This window comes from Mugil cephalus, chromosome 22, assembly GCF_022458985.1.
Source record: "Mugil cephalus isolate CIBA_MC_2020 chromosome 22, CIBA_Mcephalus_1.1, whole genome shotgun sequence".
Lineage (NCBI taxonomy): Eukaryota > Metazoa > Chordata > Actinopteri > Mugiliformes > Mugilidae > Mugil > Mugil cephalus.
The window spans coordinates 3683959-3700599 of NC_061791.1; the positions used below are offsets into that span (position 1 = coordinate 3683959).

Below are 16641 nucleotides of genomic sequence, written 5' to 3' on the forward strand. Positions count from 1 at the left end.
TTATTATTTTCTTATTTTCTTTCTTTCTACGAGTAAGAAAATAGTAAAACGTAAGAAATGTACCAAAGTAAATATTTTGTGTACATTTCTTCTTTTGTTTGTTTATTTTTTGGGGGGATTTTTTTAGATTTTTATTTATTTATAAATTCAGTTTACAAGAAGCGTAAACTTACAACATTACAACGGACAAAACCACGAGAAAAAAATAGATAAATAAATAAAAATACATAAAATAAATAAAGGCAGACAGTTCCAGTCATTAGATGTAATTGTGAGTTTTGTGCACAGTTTTTGCTCATCATGCATCAAACCCAGAAATAACATTACAACAATCTGAAACCAATATAATAAAAAAAAAATACTCTTGACATTAAGGCATCAGATACGTAGCAAAGGGAGAATATTGTAGTAGTGACAAATATGACAAATCATGTTATTTTAGCTCTTAAATTCCTGCCGGGACCTGAATCTATTATATCTACGAGAGGAATTATTCCTGTCAGATTTCCACGTACGGACGATACGTCTCAGATCTTTAAATGAGGAAAAAGCTTAAGGTTGAGTCTTTCAACTTGGTTTTTTATTTGTTTGCTTGTTTTTTTTTACCACTTGCTGCAGGTACAACAATACATTTCACTGTGTATCTCATCTTATTTTATCTTATCGTCTCACAAAAAACATACTTTTTCTTTTTTGTGTGTGAGTTGCAAGTATGCAAAAAAAAAGACAAAGAAATATAAACTGAACAGCAGCCAAATTCATATCGTAAATGATGAATGGAGTGGAGGAGACATAAATAAATAAACAGCTGGTAATTATATTCCATCAGTGAGTGTCTGAGCGTGACAACACAAATAAAAAGAAAGACAAAGGTGATTAATAGTGAATAAAGTCTAATAGTAGCTCTAAACTCTTCAAACCCGCCTTAGTGAAAGTGAAACATTCAGGTAAAACGGAATAAAGGCCTCATATCCACATTTCCCATTAATTGGCTCTGGATGCACAAGCACAAAACACACACAACTGCGAAAAACCCCGACTGCGGCCTTTGTTGACAACATTTGTTGGTCTCCATACAAAAACCCAGTGTAAATATGCAAGCCAATAAAACTGCGAGCTCTTTTAATTCCAGCTCCGCTTTCCACATGAGCGTCTGTTCTCAATTACTGCGGCCTAATAGAACCAGAGAGCAGCGAGGGGGGGCGCATCGTTTACGGACGCACAGGCTGCAGAGCGCCCCCGTGTGGTCAGGAGCGGCGGTGAATATATCAGGTAGGAGCTGATGCTGCTGCTGGTTAAAAACTGTTCTTTCTGTTGAAGCTCCAGTGAACACAGCAGGGCTTTGGCTCCTCCGTCTGCTGTGTAATCAGACCGTGACCCGGTTTCTGTGCATCTGACCCGTGTCCAATCAGCAGTGGGCAAAGTTAAACCATCTCACCTGTATTCTTCCGTGTGCGAGGACCCTGGGTCTTTAAGCTGAAGCTGAGCTATTCTAACCACCCGCCGGCTGTGGCTTCATACGGGGGGAACAGACACACGGGTTTTTTTTTTTTTTAATTTTTTTTGTTTGGATCAAAATCGTGCCTCTAAATGTTATTTGACTTTTTACACTCAGCTGGTTTCGGGTCTGCAGGTCCCGTGCTGTGCTTTTCTTCCTTCAAAGGCCCCGTTTTGACCTGCATCAGACTGGAAAGATCAGACCGAGGCCTGGTCTTCAGACGAGTTAAAAGGCACAAAGGTTTAGGAGTCGATGAATGATTCAGGACGAGGGATAAACCAGCCAGATAAACAAACACACGTCCAGATCCTTCCATGTTTCTGTCTCTTTGAGAAGGTTTATGTCTATGTGTGGGCACTGACCTATATTCATTTATTTATTTATTTATTTTATTTTTGATCTCTTTGTGTTTTGATCTCTTGGAACCATTTTTAGTCTCTTCCCCGAAGTCTTGCATCAGTTTTTAGTCATTTTGCATGACTTTATTGTTATTTTCCATTTCTTTGAGCTTATTTTTTAGTGGTTCTGCTAATTTCACACCTTTTTTTGTTGTAGTTTTTGCTTTTCTGATCATTTTACACCTTTTCCAAACAGTTTTATAATTTTCTTATTTTTTTTGATAGTCATTGTCTGTTTCTTTTGTCTATTCAGGGTCATTTTTTAAATTTCTTTGTGGTAGTTTTAAGCCATTTCTTGTTCTTTTGCATCTCGTTTTGGTTGTTTTCAGTTCTTTTAGAGTATTTTTCTGTCTCTCTGTCATAATGTTTGACTTTGTTTCTGATAATTATGTCTCTCTTTCTGGTTATTTTGGGGTTTTTTTCGGCCATTTTACATCTCATCTTGGTTGTTTCTGCTCTATAGAGTAAACTAATTGACCTTCAAGTTCATTTTTACTTTAAATTTAAACCATTTCAAGTCTCTTTCTGGCGATTCCAATCCATAAACTGATGTTGACACAGTGGTAATAGTACAAACCAATTACCCTCTGTCTCTGGAGGTGCATACAGACCCCTGGGCGTCCCCCTGGCATCGGCCTCGCTCTGAACACATCATCTTCGTGCCATGACTGACACCGTGACCGACTGATAAGGCGAGTTAATTACACAGAGCGCAACTCAGAACGAGCAGGAAAGAAAAATAAGCCAAATGATGTAAGGCCGCGAGTATTTCAAACACGCAGCGAAAGCTTTAGTGCAATTTCTGAGGAATTCTTCTGCCGGGACCCGACGCCTTTTACTGTAGGAAGTCAGATGTTAGTTTTATTCACCGTATCAGGTTTGAACTTGTCACATGCTTCAGTAACAGTTGAACGCTTCAGTGCAGAAAAAATGTGAACTCTTCAGACTGTTTTGCGCCTGGAGAGAAATTACTGCCCAGACAGAGAGTTAGCACGACCCAGATATGACACTCATTTCACTTTTTTTTTTTTTTTGTGCTGCTAAATAGGTCACAGTTCTTTAATTTCTGAATAACATCAGTGTGTTTGATGTCTAAGAGGCTTAAATAGAACAGGTACTAAACTAAACATGGTTCAACTCAGGGAACATGTAGATGCTGACATATATGCTGGATATATATATATATATACGTCTCCTAGTGTGATCTTCTCATCAAGTCAGTTAAAAAAGCGGTGGTAGTGGTTTTTAAGAGACATCATCTGTCATTTATCTGTCTGTCATAGAAGAAAATAAATTTGTGACTCTCCTTGGACATTAATTGAATTCAAAAGAATATTTAAAAACAGCTGAAGCTGAAATTTCTCTATTATTTTAAATTATTTTAAATCTATAAATTTTTCTATATTTTTTTATATTTATTTTATGTTTTATTACGTCTTTTTTCTGTTTTTCTGTTTTTAAACTGGTGCTGCAAATTTCCTACATTTCGACATCTCTTCACTATAAAAACAAACAGTTGCTGTTCCGCTGGAGGCCGGTGTCGCACTGCGCCACTAGGGGGCAGCACGTAAAAAAACGTGAAGACTCGTCAGAGTTCAAAGTGTTGCACTTCCTGTTTGGCGGTAACGCGTGTCTTCTGGTTTAGGGAAGAGCTAACGTTGTTGTGACGAAACGCTCCCAAACGTTTAGTTTGTTTATCAAGCATATTTATTTTTTGAACAAAATGGTGAGTAAATCTCTAATATATTCGCGTTTAACTTCCACTACGCTTCGTTTTGTCTTGTTTTTATGTTTTTATTTCCACCGCGCAGTGGTAGTAACTAGCATTTCAGCTAGGTAGCGTTAGCATTAGCTTCTCATTCATTAGCTTCGACTGAAAGTTTAAAGCTCTTTATCAAAACATGCACGGTAATATCAGATAAGTTTAATTTCTGGTACAATAATTTAAACTTTAATGCGATGTTTTGCTTTTAAGTGAAACAGTTTTGCGTTGTTTTTTTAGCCTGGTCCGAATTAAGCCGCACCAGACTCCATTCAAAAATCCTCTAATTTAGCAAGCGCGTCGTTATCGACAAACATTTGCTCTGTTTCGTAGGGATTATTTTACGTAAAACTGCGCCTATAGGCTATAACTATACAGTTTTACTTATGTTGACTTCTGCTGCATTATTGGGCTGTTTTCCACAAAGCTGGACACATTTTGTTTGTAAAAGTGATGCGTGTTTTCTCGCTAAACTGGCTGTTTTCTGCAAAGTTGAAATATTTCATAGCATAAGTCATATATTAGAAAATGCAAACTACTTTGAATATTATTAAAGTAATTGTGTTATGGTATGTTTTACTGATTTGTGTCATTTTTTTTTCTTTTTCTGCAGAGTTTACCTCTGAACCCGAAGCCTTTCCTGAACGGCCTGACAGGTAAACCCGTGATGGTGAAGCTGAAGTGGGGTATGGAGTATAAAGGCTACCTGGTGTCTGTGGACGGATACATGAACATGCAGGTAGGAAATACCTTTTATATTTTTAAGATCCACGTACAATCAACCATGTGAATCAGACTTAAAAGCTATAAACTGTGCAGTTTTCAGTCACTTTACGTTTATATAATGTTGTTACCTGTTATTTTTTGGGCAGTTTATCTGTTTCTCTTGGTGCTAGCGTTTATATTTGCCCTGAACAAGTATAGTTAAGTTGTTAATTTGGTTTCTGTGCCTTAATGCATCACTTTTACACAATAAACCCATAGATCTGTTTGCCTTTGCAGATCCCATTTGTCTATAGTTATGTGGCACAAGTCTCAGAAGCTTTTTTAATCATTAATTATGATGTTACCTCTCAGTTGGAGGTTTGTCAGGTACAAAAAGTTAAAATAAATGCTCACTTTATGAAGGATGTGATGTCCAGGTTTAGTTTTGAAGGATGTTTAGTAGTGTTTGAATCTTTTAAGGTTTAGTAGATTAAACCTAGAGACTTAACAGTTCGAAACAACAAACTCCTGAAGTTATTCAATCAAAATTAAACGTCATGTATATTTTAACGTCCTTTCAGAACTATAATCTCTAGAAAAAAGGAGCCATATTTCCTGAGATCTCACTTTTGCATTTGCAGAATTTACCTTTACTTGTGTTTCAAAACTCAAACAAGAAATTATAATGAAGGAAGGGAAAATGACCCCATGACTGATCTGACACTTTGACCCTTTTACACGACTTCCTGGCAGCTGGCAAACACAGAAGAGTTTGTGGACGGAGCGTTGGCAGGTCATCTAGGTGAAGTGCTTATCAGGTGTGTACAGCTAAAACACTTTCTCATATTTATCCATAACCAGATCAGTAGAGGCTTTTTTAAATTTTCATTTCAATGAGGTTATTTACTAAGGAATATTACCAAGAAATATGAGGTAAATCTAGATGTGCATCAACAGGAATCTGAAGAGTTTTGAGTTAACTATTCAATGAAAGCTGTTTTTATTGCGTCCATCTTGAAATTCATAACTAACCTGTGTTAATTATTAACGTAATTTTGCGTCCAGTTAAAAAACATGAACGTTTCTCATTCCCTCAGGTGCAATAATGTGTTGTACATCAGAGGCGTAGAAGAGGAGGAAGAAGACGGAGAAATGAGGGAGTGATGCTGGCGGAGAAGAGTCTGTTTCAGTGTGATTGAACCTCGTAGTTGATTTTTTTTTTTGTGTGTGTGTTTGTGTTTTCACCATGTGAAACAAACCTTTTTTTGTTTGTTTTCCAAGGAGCTTTGAAATGATTCTTTTTTTTTTTACTGTATGTGAACCAATATTAAGTTGTGAAACACACAATAAAATGACTATTGTACCTTTCTTAAAATGTTTCTGTGTGTGTTTTTATTTCTTGAAGTTCCGCCCCCTCGTCCTCTCTCTTTCTCTCTCTCTGCACTTTAAACTCTTCTGGACAAATATTTGCCTGTTTCCTAACTAACCCGAACCCCCGTCTGCTACTAAAGAGTCCTGCTTTCCACGAGCGAACATGTCCAGAAACTACAGGCTTTTAGTGAAAAATGCCAAACAGGTGGTTTTGATCTGCAACAACGGGGAGAAGTACCTGACCAAATATGGGATGCAGAATATCTGTGTGATTGAAAATGGAAGCATTGTAATAGGGAGGTAAGTTTAATTGATTTAATTATTTACGTACGCTGTCTGCACGTTTGTTGCCATCGAAGCGTGATGCTACAAGAGAAGAATTGACATAAGAGAAAGGACATTTATTAGATTTAAAGATGAGCTATTATTTGTTGTGCATTTTATTAAATCTTTGAGTAAATGTGGCACAAAATGTGTAAGGTATCGGTCATGTTGCTGCTGTTAAATGTGCAGACATTTATATAGATTTATTCTGCAGCAGCGAAAATGTTGCACATTGGTGACCCCTGGTGGCTGTGGTGCGTCATTACAATTAAAAAAAATGATAAAAAATAATTATAAATCCTGCAATTTTCCTTATTTGTGTGTGTAAAAAGGAGGATTTACGATGTTTATATTTTTGTGAACTACTCATTTTAGACCTGACTCTACTGTCATTAGTCTAAAGCTTGAAGTGAACACGGGTGATGAAAGTTATTTCTCCATCCAGGGATGGGATCATCGAAGCCGTGGGGCCGACGGAAACCATCCGAGCTCGGTATTCGGAGGCTTCCTTTGACAAAATTATTGATGCGACAGGAATGTGCGTCCTGCCTGGTGAGTAGCAGCTGTGGTTTGTGTTGATGTAGATGCAGAAATGTCGTATTTCTTGACTTGAAGCTGTGCTGGCGCCACAGTGTTAAATGTGCAGATATTTTAGTCTCAGATTTTGAGTTAGAATCACAGACTTTAAACCTTTGGGATGATTCTCTGATGTGTGATGCAACTATGTTTATCTTAAGAGTTGAATACAGCACTTCAGAGTTTGACTGCAACGACAGGAATCAGGAATGTTTTATTTATTTTACACACATCTATGACAGCATCAGAGCTGTCGGCCTTTGTTCTGCCAAAATGTTTCATGAGCGCAACAAATCCTTTAAGTCCTAAATTACTAGGTGGAGCCTCAGTGGATCAGCATTTCTCACAGATGATGAAATTGAAATGTGACACCTTGAACTATTTCTGAGATGTGCTGACATATTTTCTATCGGGGTCAACCTCGACTGTTTTCAAAACACCAAACAAGAGCTGCACTTATGGAGATGATGTGACACTTTATTTCTGTTTATCCTGTTTAAGAATGTGTATATATGTATTTTTTGCCTAACATATCTCACACGTAAGTGGTCATAATCTTTTGGCTGATTGGTTTCCTTCCTTAAATTCTCAGTTTAATTTGCATTAAACATCTCAAAAAATAAAACTCTGTGGAGAAGAAAGTGTATATTTATATTTTATCTCACGTTAGTTCCCTCCTGAGACCCTGCGTCCTCATATGAGGACGTTAAGTTTTAGGTTTGTGGTGAACTTTTATCCTCTTAACTTGATACTTGTTGGTGTAAAAACACGACAGCGGATTCATTCTGCAGCCGATCACTCATCACATTTTACAGTTTCAACTAAGTTATTTATGTTTGTTAACTTTTCTAATTTATTTATTAGCAAGTACTCGATTGTGGACGTTGGGACTTTACTATTTGCGATTCAGCTTTTGCACAGAAAATGAACAGTTTTATATTTTTGTTGCATATTAAAGACTTTATCATAATATTGAGTGAAATAATCCACACATGAGGACTTAATTTTTTTCCAAAAACTACTTCCTGTTAAAAGACAAAGCTTAGACGAAAATGCAAACCTGGTCTCAGGAGGTTAATATTTTAAGTTGAGGACGTCTTCTCATGTCTGTCTAATCAAATTGTTCCTCTTTTAATTAAACGTGTTCTTCTTTCAGGGTTGGTTGACGCTCACACTCATCCAGTCTGGGCCGGAGACAGAGTCCACGAGTTTGCAATGAAGGTAAATTATTCATCAGGAAAATGTTTTGATCCAAAAAAATAAATAAAACGTCAACTAAACGCTGTTTGATGATCTGCAGCTCGCCGGCGCCACCTACATGGACGTGCACCGGGCCGGCGGAGGCATCCACTTCACGGTGGAGCACACCCGGGCGGCCGCCGCCCCCGACCTCCTGGCCTCCCTCCGGGACCGGCTGGTCCGGATGCAGCGCGCCGGCACCACCCTGGTGGAGTGTAAGAGCGGCTACGGCCTGGAGCTGCAGACCGAGCTCAAGATGCTGGAGGTGATCGAGGAGGCCGGACGCTCGCTCCCCATCAGCATCTCCTCCACCTACTGCGGAGCCCACGCCGTGCCCAGGTAAATGTCGATAGCTTCAAATTTATTTCCTCCATCTCTTCTTCTACCTTTTGTTTTTGTTTTTCCAGAGGGAAGACGGTGGCCGAAGCCACAGAGAACATCCTGCAGGTTCAGCTGCCTCTGCTGAAGGAGCGGATCAGCGCCGGGACGCTCGCGGTCGACAACATCGACGTGTTTTGCGAGCAGGGGGTGTTTGACCTCAGCTCCACCCGCTCCATCCTGCAGGCCGGGAAAGACATGGGCCTCAACATCAACTTCCACGGAGACGAGCTGCATCCCATGAACTCCGCTCAGGTATCGCGCAAATTTAAAGTAAAAGGTTAAACAAATAAGATAACGGCACATTAACCTTTAAAAGTTTCCATTTGTTTTATTATGAAAGTATTTACAAAACATTTTTATCGACAACCTGGAATAATTTTAGAAAAATAAGTTTAATTCCATCTAGTGCAGATTGATATTGAAATATCGATACTTCCGATACCAGGTCTTTATGCTCTAAAATCGATTCTCAAACCAAAATATCGATACTTTCGATACTAAATTAAATAAGTAAATAAATAAAATACTCTGACGTCTTTTATTCTTTATGAAGCTATGATTTAAAATACGCTACTTTTTTTCTCGGTATCGTCGATACCAGCCTGAATTTTACTCCTATAGTATCAAACGGTGAATCTCCCCCTAGTGGACAAATTAGGAACTGCATCCACTTTCCTTGGAAAACCTGCAGTTTACATCTAGTTTCCATCAGAGTAACGAGCTCGTTAACCTGTGTGTGTGTGTTTGTGTGTCAGCTGGGTGCAGAGCTGGGAGCGTTGGCCATCAGTCACCTGGAGGAGGTCACGGATGAAGGCATCGTTGCCATGGCGAAAGCAAAAACCGCAGCCGTCCTCCTGCCGACCACAGCCTACATCCTCCGGTGCTTTAACACACTGTAAAGCTGTGAGTTGTTGTTGTGTAGTGTATATATTTATTTATATATATGTGTGTGTGTTTAGGTTGCCACAGCCTCGGGCCAGAGACATGCTGGACGCTGGTGTAATTGTTGCCCTCGGCAGCGACTTCAACCCAAACGCCTACTGCTGCTCGATGGTGAGAAATGTCAGGAGGCGAACGATTAAAAAACGTAAATGTTCTGTCTCTGTCTCACGTGTTTATTTATTTTTTTTTTTTATCCTCAGCCGATAGTGATGCATCTGGCCTGCGTCAACATGAGGATGTCGATGCCCGAGGCTCTGGCCGCCGCCACCATCAACGCCGCCTTCGCCCTCGGCCGCTCGCACACGCACGGGTCCCTGGAGGCCGGGAAACACGGAGACCTGCTGGTCCTGAACGCCACACGGTCAGTTTCAGTCATGATAAACGTGGCTAAATAAAAGATGCTAACGCTAAGAGCTTCACTGAGAAGTAACGTTAGCTATAAAATACTGTAAAAGGATCACGAGGAGTGAAGTATTACAGTGATTCTCAACCTGTGGTCGGTGGACCCCTAGTGGTCGGTGGTGTAATTGCAATGGGTCCGTGAAAATAAAATATCATTTAAAAAGATCAAATTTATAGAAATAGGATCATTTTAATCAAATGTGACTGAGACCTTTATCTACATAAACTACAGAGTTTAACAGGACTTTTCAAAATACGAGGCCTCCTATCATTAATTTCTTAATGATGCTCTTATTGTGAAACATCTGCAGGAAACTCATTAACTTGCATGTTCAGGGTTAATTAAGCTAATGAAACAAACAAACAAAGAAGCTCTTCCTCCCTCAGAGCAGATCTTAAATGTGCACAAGGATTCAAGACTCTAAAAAAGGTTTGAGCTCCATTTTAAAGTGACGGATTAATAAAGATGAACATTTCAAGCGTGAAAGCTGCTTTTGTTTTGAGGAAGTCAAAGATAAGACGCTGAACAGACATGATTTTTCTTTTCTGATGTTTCTAGACAGGCTGAACTTGACATTTTTTTACGGTTTAACGTTCTTCCTCCAGGTGGGAGCACCTGATCTACCAGCTGGGAGGTCACCAGGAGATCGTCCGCTACGTCGTCATCAGAGGAAACGTCGTCTACGACAACGACCGAACCGTGAGCCTGTGACCATGAAGGTACCACAACTTCCATTTCTAAGCTGTTTCCCGGCAACGTGAGATTGAGGAGCTATTCTGGTTCATTTTTTTTTTAAATAGACGTTCAAAGTAACATGAGTCACAGTTGGAGCCGTTCTGTGGTTTTAAGATTTGGCACGAAGCTGCAGCAGATTAAGAACCTTTGAAAGGAGCTGGTTCACGTATAAAATAGAAAACTCGCGGTAAATTTTAACTACGACTCGAAACATGGAGCCGTTATATCCACACGATGGGTTAAATTACAGCATTTTCTTATTCTCTGAAGCAGTTTTTGACATTTAGAAGCTTCACTTGTCTTTAATTACCAGGATTTCTCTGGTTAAATAGTTAAGTGAATAATTCCAGGATCAGCTGCTCTATTTTCAGGCTTTAATGTGAAGTTAATGACACATATTTATAATTATAACAAAGACATTTTATTTTATTCCTCCACCTTTAAAGTAAAATAGTAAAATACATGTAGGTATAATGATGAAAGGATTTTATTGTGAGCTTCTCTCAGTATCTTTGCTATTGTACCGGCTATGAAGGTGAAAATATGATGTATTATATAAACACTTTGGGTTAAAATGAGCACTGAGACATTACGTGTGTTTTACCAGATTGTGTAGAATAATGTTGTAATAATAATTGAAATAATTAGAATCAGGTGATTATCACCTGAAACGTTCTTCCAGTCGTGAGTGTCTTTATTGAACAGGTTAGTGTATAATACTCATTTTATCAACATGTTTCCACAGGCAGCCAAATAAAACCGTCTTTTCCTCTTCTCATTATTTTACAAACACTCATTATTACAGTGAGATAAAAAAAAAAAAAACAATAACTAGTTTAAATGCTATTCACAACAGTAACTGGGTGCATATATAGACGTAGTGGCTATAAAATGTGATATATTTAAATGTACCGAAGCTTAAATGCTCGTTTCCCTCAGGCTTCGTACTTCTTCCCTGCGCGGTGGATCTGTTGGTAGAGCGTCATGGAGAACGCCATCCCGAGCAGCTGGAGGAGGAAAGACACGATTATTAGTGCTGCTTCATTTAAGACGTTAGCGTGAGATCATCAGCTGCTCACCTGTATGACCAGCACACACATAGCGATGGTTCCCAGAAGGTGTTTGTTGTCATCCAGCCACTCCTCCACCTTCTGATAGCAACCCTAAAAAAAACAGAGCATTCAGACGGACGTCAGCCTAAAACTAAAACTAACACCAGCACCGTCAGAAAACCACAAACCAGCTGCTGTTATGCTTCAAATTAAAAGATCAGGGTGTAAAATAAAAGCAAGAAGCCGACTGTCTAAAGAGGAAACTCTTCTTTACACTCTGACCTATAAAACTTAAATTAAATTTCCATTGATATCATGATTTTAGTGGGTGTTAGTGACCTTTAACCTGTCAATAATACAGGTGCTCTAAACATTTAAATCAATTAAAAGATCAGGGTGTAAAATAAACTGGGAGAAAAAGCAGGAAGACAATTTTCTATGAGGAAACTCTTCTTTACACTCTGACCTATAAAACTTAAAGCATGATATCAATGGAAATTTATTTTTTAAGTAGGTGTTAGTGACCTTTAACCTGTCAATAATACATCTGCACTAAACATTAAAATCAATTAAAAGGTTCCTACTGTGACTATTAAACAGTTTCTTTATTCACAGAGTTCATGTTAAATTAAATGTTACCCACGTTAATCAAATAATTACTTGACTACTCTGAATATTAATTAATTAATCCAATAAAAAAAGTTTTCTGATCTGTTTAACGTGTTAATTTAAAGTTCTGGACCTGGAGACTTTTCATTAAAAGTAACATCTGATAATTGTTCGTCATGATCTGCCACTAATTATAATTATTATTATTTCTCTTTACAGATGAAGGAGGAGAAACCTACACTACACCAAGCTGTTACTACATGTTACCATAGAAACAATAAACTTCTTTAAAGACACAAATCTGAGTTGTGTGTGTTTTTTTTTTTGCTAACAGGAAGAAATGCTGAATTTCTGGGTGACTGTTCTCTGACTGTATAAGTATGATTTCATCTATGACTGAGACCAGAGGTAAAGTGTCGTGACTCACGTGTGTCCAGAAGACGTTGGAGGAGTTGCGTCCACAGCCCTTGAAGACGTTCTGACAGCATCGATCAGGAACCACGTTCTCATGCAGAGCAGTGTACCAGTCCTGATGGTTCATCACACCACAGCACTTCCACTGGTGAACGAAGGAGGAGGAGGAGGGAGTCTGTTATACGGAACTAAACCGCTTAATAAACTCTAATTAAAAATAATAAAACGTGTTTGTTCTTTACCTCTCCCTGGATGGTGTTCCACGCGTTCTTCAGGCCCTCGTTGTTTTCCGTGTTGTACAGAACCAGACCTTCTTTCAGGTCCTTTCTGGCATTTTCACTCACCTGTGCGCACACACACACAGATGGAGAGGTGGATTATGGGACATGTAGGCTTCTTTAGAAACAGAATATTTGCTTACGTTTATGTGGACACTAATATTCCTCTAACAGAGAATAAAAAAGCCTCAATCACACTGGTCCAGTCACAAGAAACACACGTAAATATTAGTTCCTGATCTGATGGTTTCCTTCTGTTTGGAATAAATATTCTTTTGCTCAACGTGGGGGAAACATCAGGAGATAAGTTTCCAGTAGGAAACAGGCTGAAGACGTATTTTCCACGTAAACATATCCAGTGAATAGCAGTAACGTTTCTTTAAGCCAGGGATGTCAAACTCATTTTAGTTCAGCGGCCACATACAGCGCAATTTTACCTCAAGGGGGCCGGGCCAGTTACCCAATAGCTTATAACCTGGTAAATAACGACAACTCCAAATGTTTCCCTTTGCTTTAGTGCAAAAAAGTACCCGCTACATGTAATGAACAACTGTGACAAAATAAGAAATTTCAAAGATTTTCAGCTAATATCTCCAGTGTAATTTTTGCAAATTCATCCCACGGGCCAGACTGGGCCGGTTTTGGCCCCCGGGGCCTTATGTTTGACACCCCTGCTTTAAGCAGACTCACCTTGTCGGTGTAGACGAAGAAGAGGATGAGGAGGATCAGCTCGGCCAAGAGAATGATCAAGAGAACGATGAAGAACTGAGCGACAGGAGAAAAAAAGAGTGAGATAATCAGATTTATAGAAGACTTTAACAAAAACATATAAAAAAGCGTTCTGTAAAACCACGGTGGCAAAGCATCGTGGGTGTTGTAGTGCACTCACGCTCAGCAGCAGGCACTTGTTCTCCTTGATGGCGCCCAGGCAACCCAGGAACCCGGTGACCATGACGACGGTGCCCAGGGTGATGATGAGGTTGGCGGCGGAGAGCGACGGGAAGGAGGGCGACAGGGTGGCGAAGCTGCCCTGAGACACGGACAACCACACGCCGACTCCCAGCAGCCCACAGCCCCCCAGCTAAAAAACACAAACACACAGGAAACTCAGAGACTAATAAGTAAATAATAATAATAAGAGCGATCTCACTTCTGATTTATGGCAACATCCAACAAATAATTACCCAGAAGAGCAGGTTGAAGAGGAAGAGCATGTACTTCACGCAGCAGATGCAGCCGCGAGCCATGACTGAGCTGATGGGAACTGATAAAAAAGAGTTTCAGTAAATAAATTTGTACCAAAAAGTTAACTTTTATCACATAAAATAATATTCTGAATTAAAAGAGAGGAGATGGATTTACCACTTCAACAAGGAGGAGGAGGAGGAAGAAGCTCTCGTGTTGAACCTGCAGCGACACATTAGAAATCATGTTTCAGGCTGAGAGAGAAACCGACTATTACAGCAACAGTCTCTAAATCCAAACACTGTTTTCTGTTTTTCAGGGATATTTCAGGTCTGGCTTTGCTCCACCACCGGGATCAAAAAGGAGACAGCTCTGCAATGAGACGTTACTTACAGGAAATGCTCGACATGAAAGACAGGGAGCCCCCCGGGCGGAGCGATAGGGTTTTAATTATTCCTTCAGTAATACCGGAAAAACAGAACCAGGGCTGAACGTTCTGCAGAACAACCTCACAGAGACTTAACAAACCCAGCCTGAGTGGAGGAGGAGGAGGAACCTCTGGATCAGCTCCAGGTTAAAGGTTTATTCATAATAAACTAAATGCAGTGTTCACAAACACCGTGGTTACACTGACACAATGTTCCCCTCCAGTAACATTAGATCACAAGACAGAAACAAAACTATGGCAAATTTCCCAAAATAGTATAAACTACAAATCAGTAAATAAATTACAGAGAAAAGAGGGAAAAATAAATAAAATAATAAGTCGTTCTGGTAAAAAGATGCGATGGCTGTCGTATTTTTTGCCAAATACTGCTGTTAAAGCTGAGATACACCCAAAGACGATAAGGTTTTAAATATTGACTGCACTTAATTAACAATATTTACACTGGATTTACAGTGAAATAAAATAAGTCGCTTGCAGCTTAATAATATGAAACGACACCACGGTTTCCAAATATTATCTTTTCACAGAATCATACACGTGTGATAATTTAAAATAAAGACAGAAAAAAAGAAAGTGGTAAATTATTTCCCCAACATTTTATTTGTCTTTAAATCATTTTTCAGTTTGTGTGTCTGAGTGATGTTAATAAACTTTTAGATAACTAAAACCAAAGATGAATATTATCAGATTATTAGTATTATTGTTGTCAAATTATTCAAATCAAACTCAAAACAGTGAATCAACGTTTAAAATGACGAACAATAACCTCAGAAAAAAAAACTCCCGTTCTGTCCTATGAAGACGGAGGTTGTGTGTCTCAGAGAAAGAAAAAGAACAGCTGCCACATGAGATGTTTGTGTTTGAACTGAAACTGAAAACCAGAGTAAAGAAGCAGAGAATCTGAAAGCAAATGAAAAACCCTCATTATACTTTGTTTACTTTTCATCCTTTGCTATTTATCTTACAGATTTAATCACATTCAATACCACAGACACCAACATCAAATTCATGCTAAACTTCCTTCTCATATAAACATAAAATATGCCTGTGTTGTTAAATATGACGTCTCCGCTGTTTGAGGACAAAAACTGAGAATCAAAACAAGAGTTTTTATCCTCACGCCGTCCGTTTACTGGACTCTGAGCCTTAACTGGACTTTAAAAATCACTACATTACTGAACCTACTTTATTCACACAGCTGCAATATCATAATACAAGAGCTACCGCCTTTTTTAAATTAACAATTTATATTTTATTTCATTCAGTCATACATTTACACCACTATTATTTACCTTGTGCGCGGTGAGGAATTATTATTAGACTTAGATCATCCACAAGGGAAACTGATTGGTCACAGTTGCACATGAAAGAACCACAAGTAAAAAGTAAGATAAAATAAAAAGTACTATAAGCACAAAATGTACAGAATAAATGTCTATTATCATTAATTATTATTATCATCAATATTATTTAAATACATTTCACTGAGCATTGTACTAAGTATAACTGTGCATGTGACAAATAAAACCTTATCTTATCTCACATATCGTTAGCCTAAGTCATATTTGAACGTTTTTTAAAAAACAAGGAAAAAGAACAATTATTAGCGAGCAAAAAATGCTAACAAAATGCTATTAGTGAAAGGATATGCGTCGCTTTTTTCCTATTAAAGTGAATGTTTTAGTCTATTTTAGCGACACTTTCACGCACACACACTCCAGCGTGTAGTTTAAATAGTTTAACCTGAGATGAAATGACGTTTTTAGGTGGATTAGCAGTGATTGTTTCTGTTAGCTTTATTGTTGACCCGTCGCAGGGATCCTCTTCCCGACGTGACGTCATTGGCCTGAACTTTTGTAGCGTTCCTAAAGTTTTTAGCTAAAAAACGACCGGCGCCATTTTTAAATCCGACAACTTTTATACTTTTCGCGCAATAACACGCGTTAACCTTCGATTTCAGACACTTAAAGCGCTTCCTCGCCACGATTCAGTGATTGTTTCCCGGCCATGCCTTCGGAAAAGAAACGAGGAAAACGAAAAATAAAGAAAAAAGAGGAGGAATATTTCTTACCGTTTGCTACGAGCTGGAGCTCATCTCCCCGCTAACGTCTCAAGCTTCAGCCGCAGGAAACGTCCGCATCCTGCTCTGCCTCGCAGCATCAACCGGGTTTTAAAAAACACAAATCCGATAAACTGCGAAGTCCGTTTGGAAGTTTCGTCGATGGCTGGATGAGAGGAGGAGGCGAATACTTTTTTTTCAGAGGGCGGAGCACAGAGAGGACGAGGCCGAACCGGAGGCGTGGTTGTCGGTTAGAGCGACA

General features: G+C 39.0%; 3 protein-coding genes across 3 annotated transcripts; 2 read left to right on the plus strand and 1 right to left on the minus strand.

Moving 5' to 3' along the window:
* Positions 1-3469: 3469 nt before the first annotated feature.
* Positions 3470-5622, plus strand: snrpf (small nuclear ribonucleoprotein polypeptide F). Its single transcript, XM_047575261.1, has 4 exons — positions 3470-3622; positions 4272-4397; positions 5117-5181; positions 5461-5622. Exons 1-4 carry the CDS (start codon positions 3620-3622, stop codon positions 5525-5527), a joined length of 261 nt encoding a protein of 86 aa, XP_047431217.1. The 5' UTR covers positions 3470-3619; the 3' UTR covers positions 5528-5622.
* Positions 5623-5822: 200 nt separating this feature from the next.
* On the plus strand, positions 5823-12291 carry amdhd1 (amidohydrolase domain containing 1). Its single transcript, XM_047575258.1, has 10 exons — positions 5823-6034; positions 6504-6610; positions 7791-7855; positions 7935-8212; positions 8281-8506; positions 9010-9134; positions 9214-9307; positions 9397-9557; positions 10205-10318; positions 12215-12291. The coding sequence occupies exons 1-9, from the start codon at positions 5898-5900 to the stop codon at positions 10308-10310; spliced, it is 1299 nt and encodes a 432-aa protein (XP_047431214.1). The 5' UTR covers positions 5823-5897; the 3' UTR covers positions 10311-10318; positions 12215-12291.
* LOC124999982 (tetraspanin-9) lies at positions 11011-16589 on the minus strand. Its single transcript, XM_047575259.1, has 9 exons — positions 16392-16589; positions 14050-14094; positions 13872-13951; positions 13577-13768; positions 13378-13452; positions 12652-12753; positions 12423-12554; positions 11414-11497; positions 11011-11341 (listed from the first exon to the last, which is right to left on the minus strand). Exons 3-9 carry the CDS (start codon positions 13932-13934, stop codon positions 11270-11272), a joined length of 720 nt encoding a protein of 239 aa, XP_047431215.1. The 5' UTR covers positions 13935-13951; positions 14050-14094; positions 16392-16589; the 3' UTR covers positions 11011-11269.
* Positions 16590-16641: the final 52 nt, after the last annotated feature.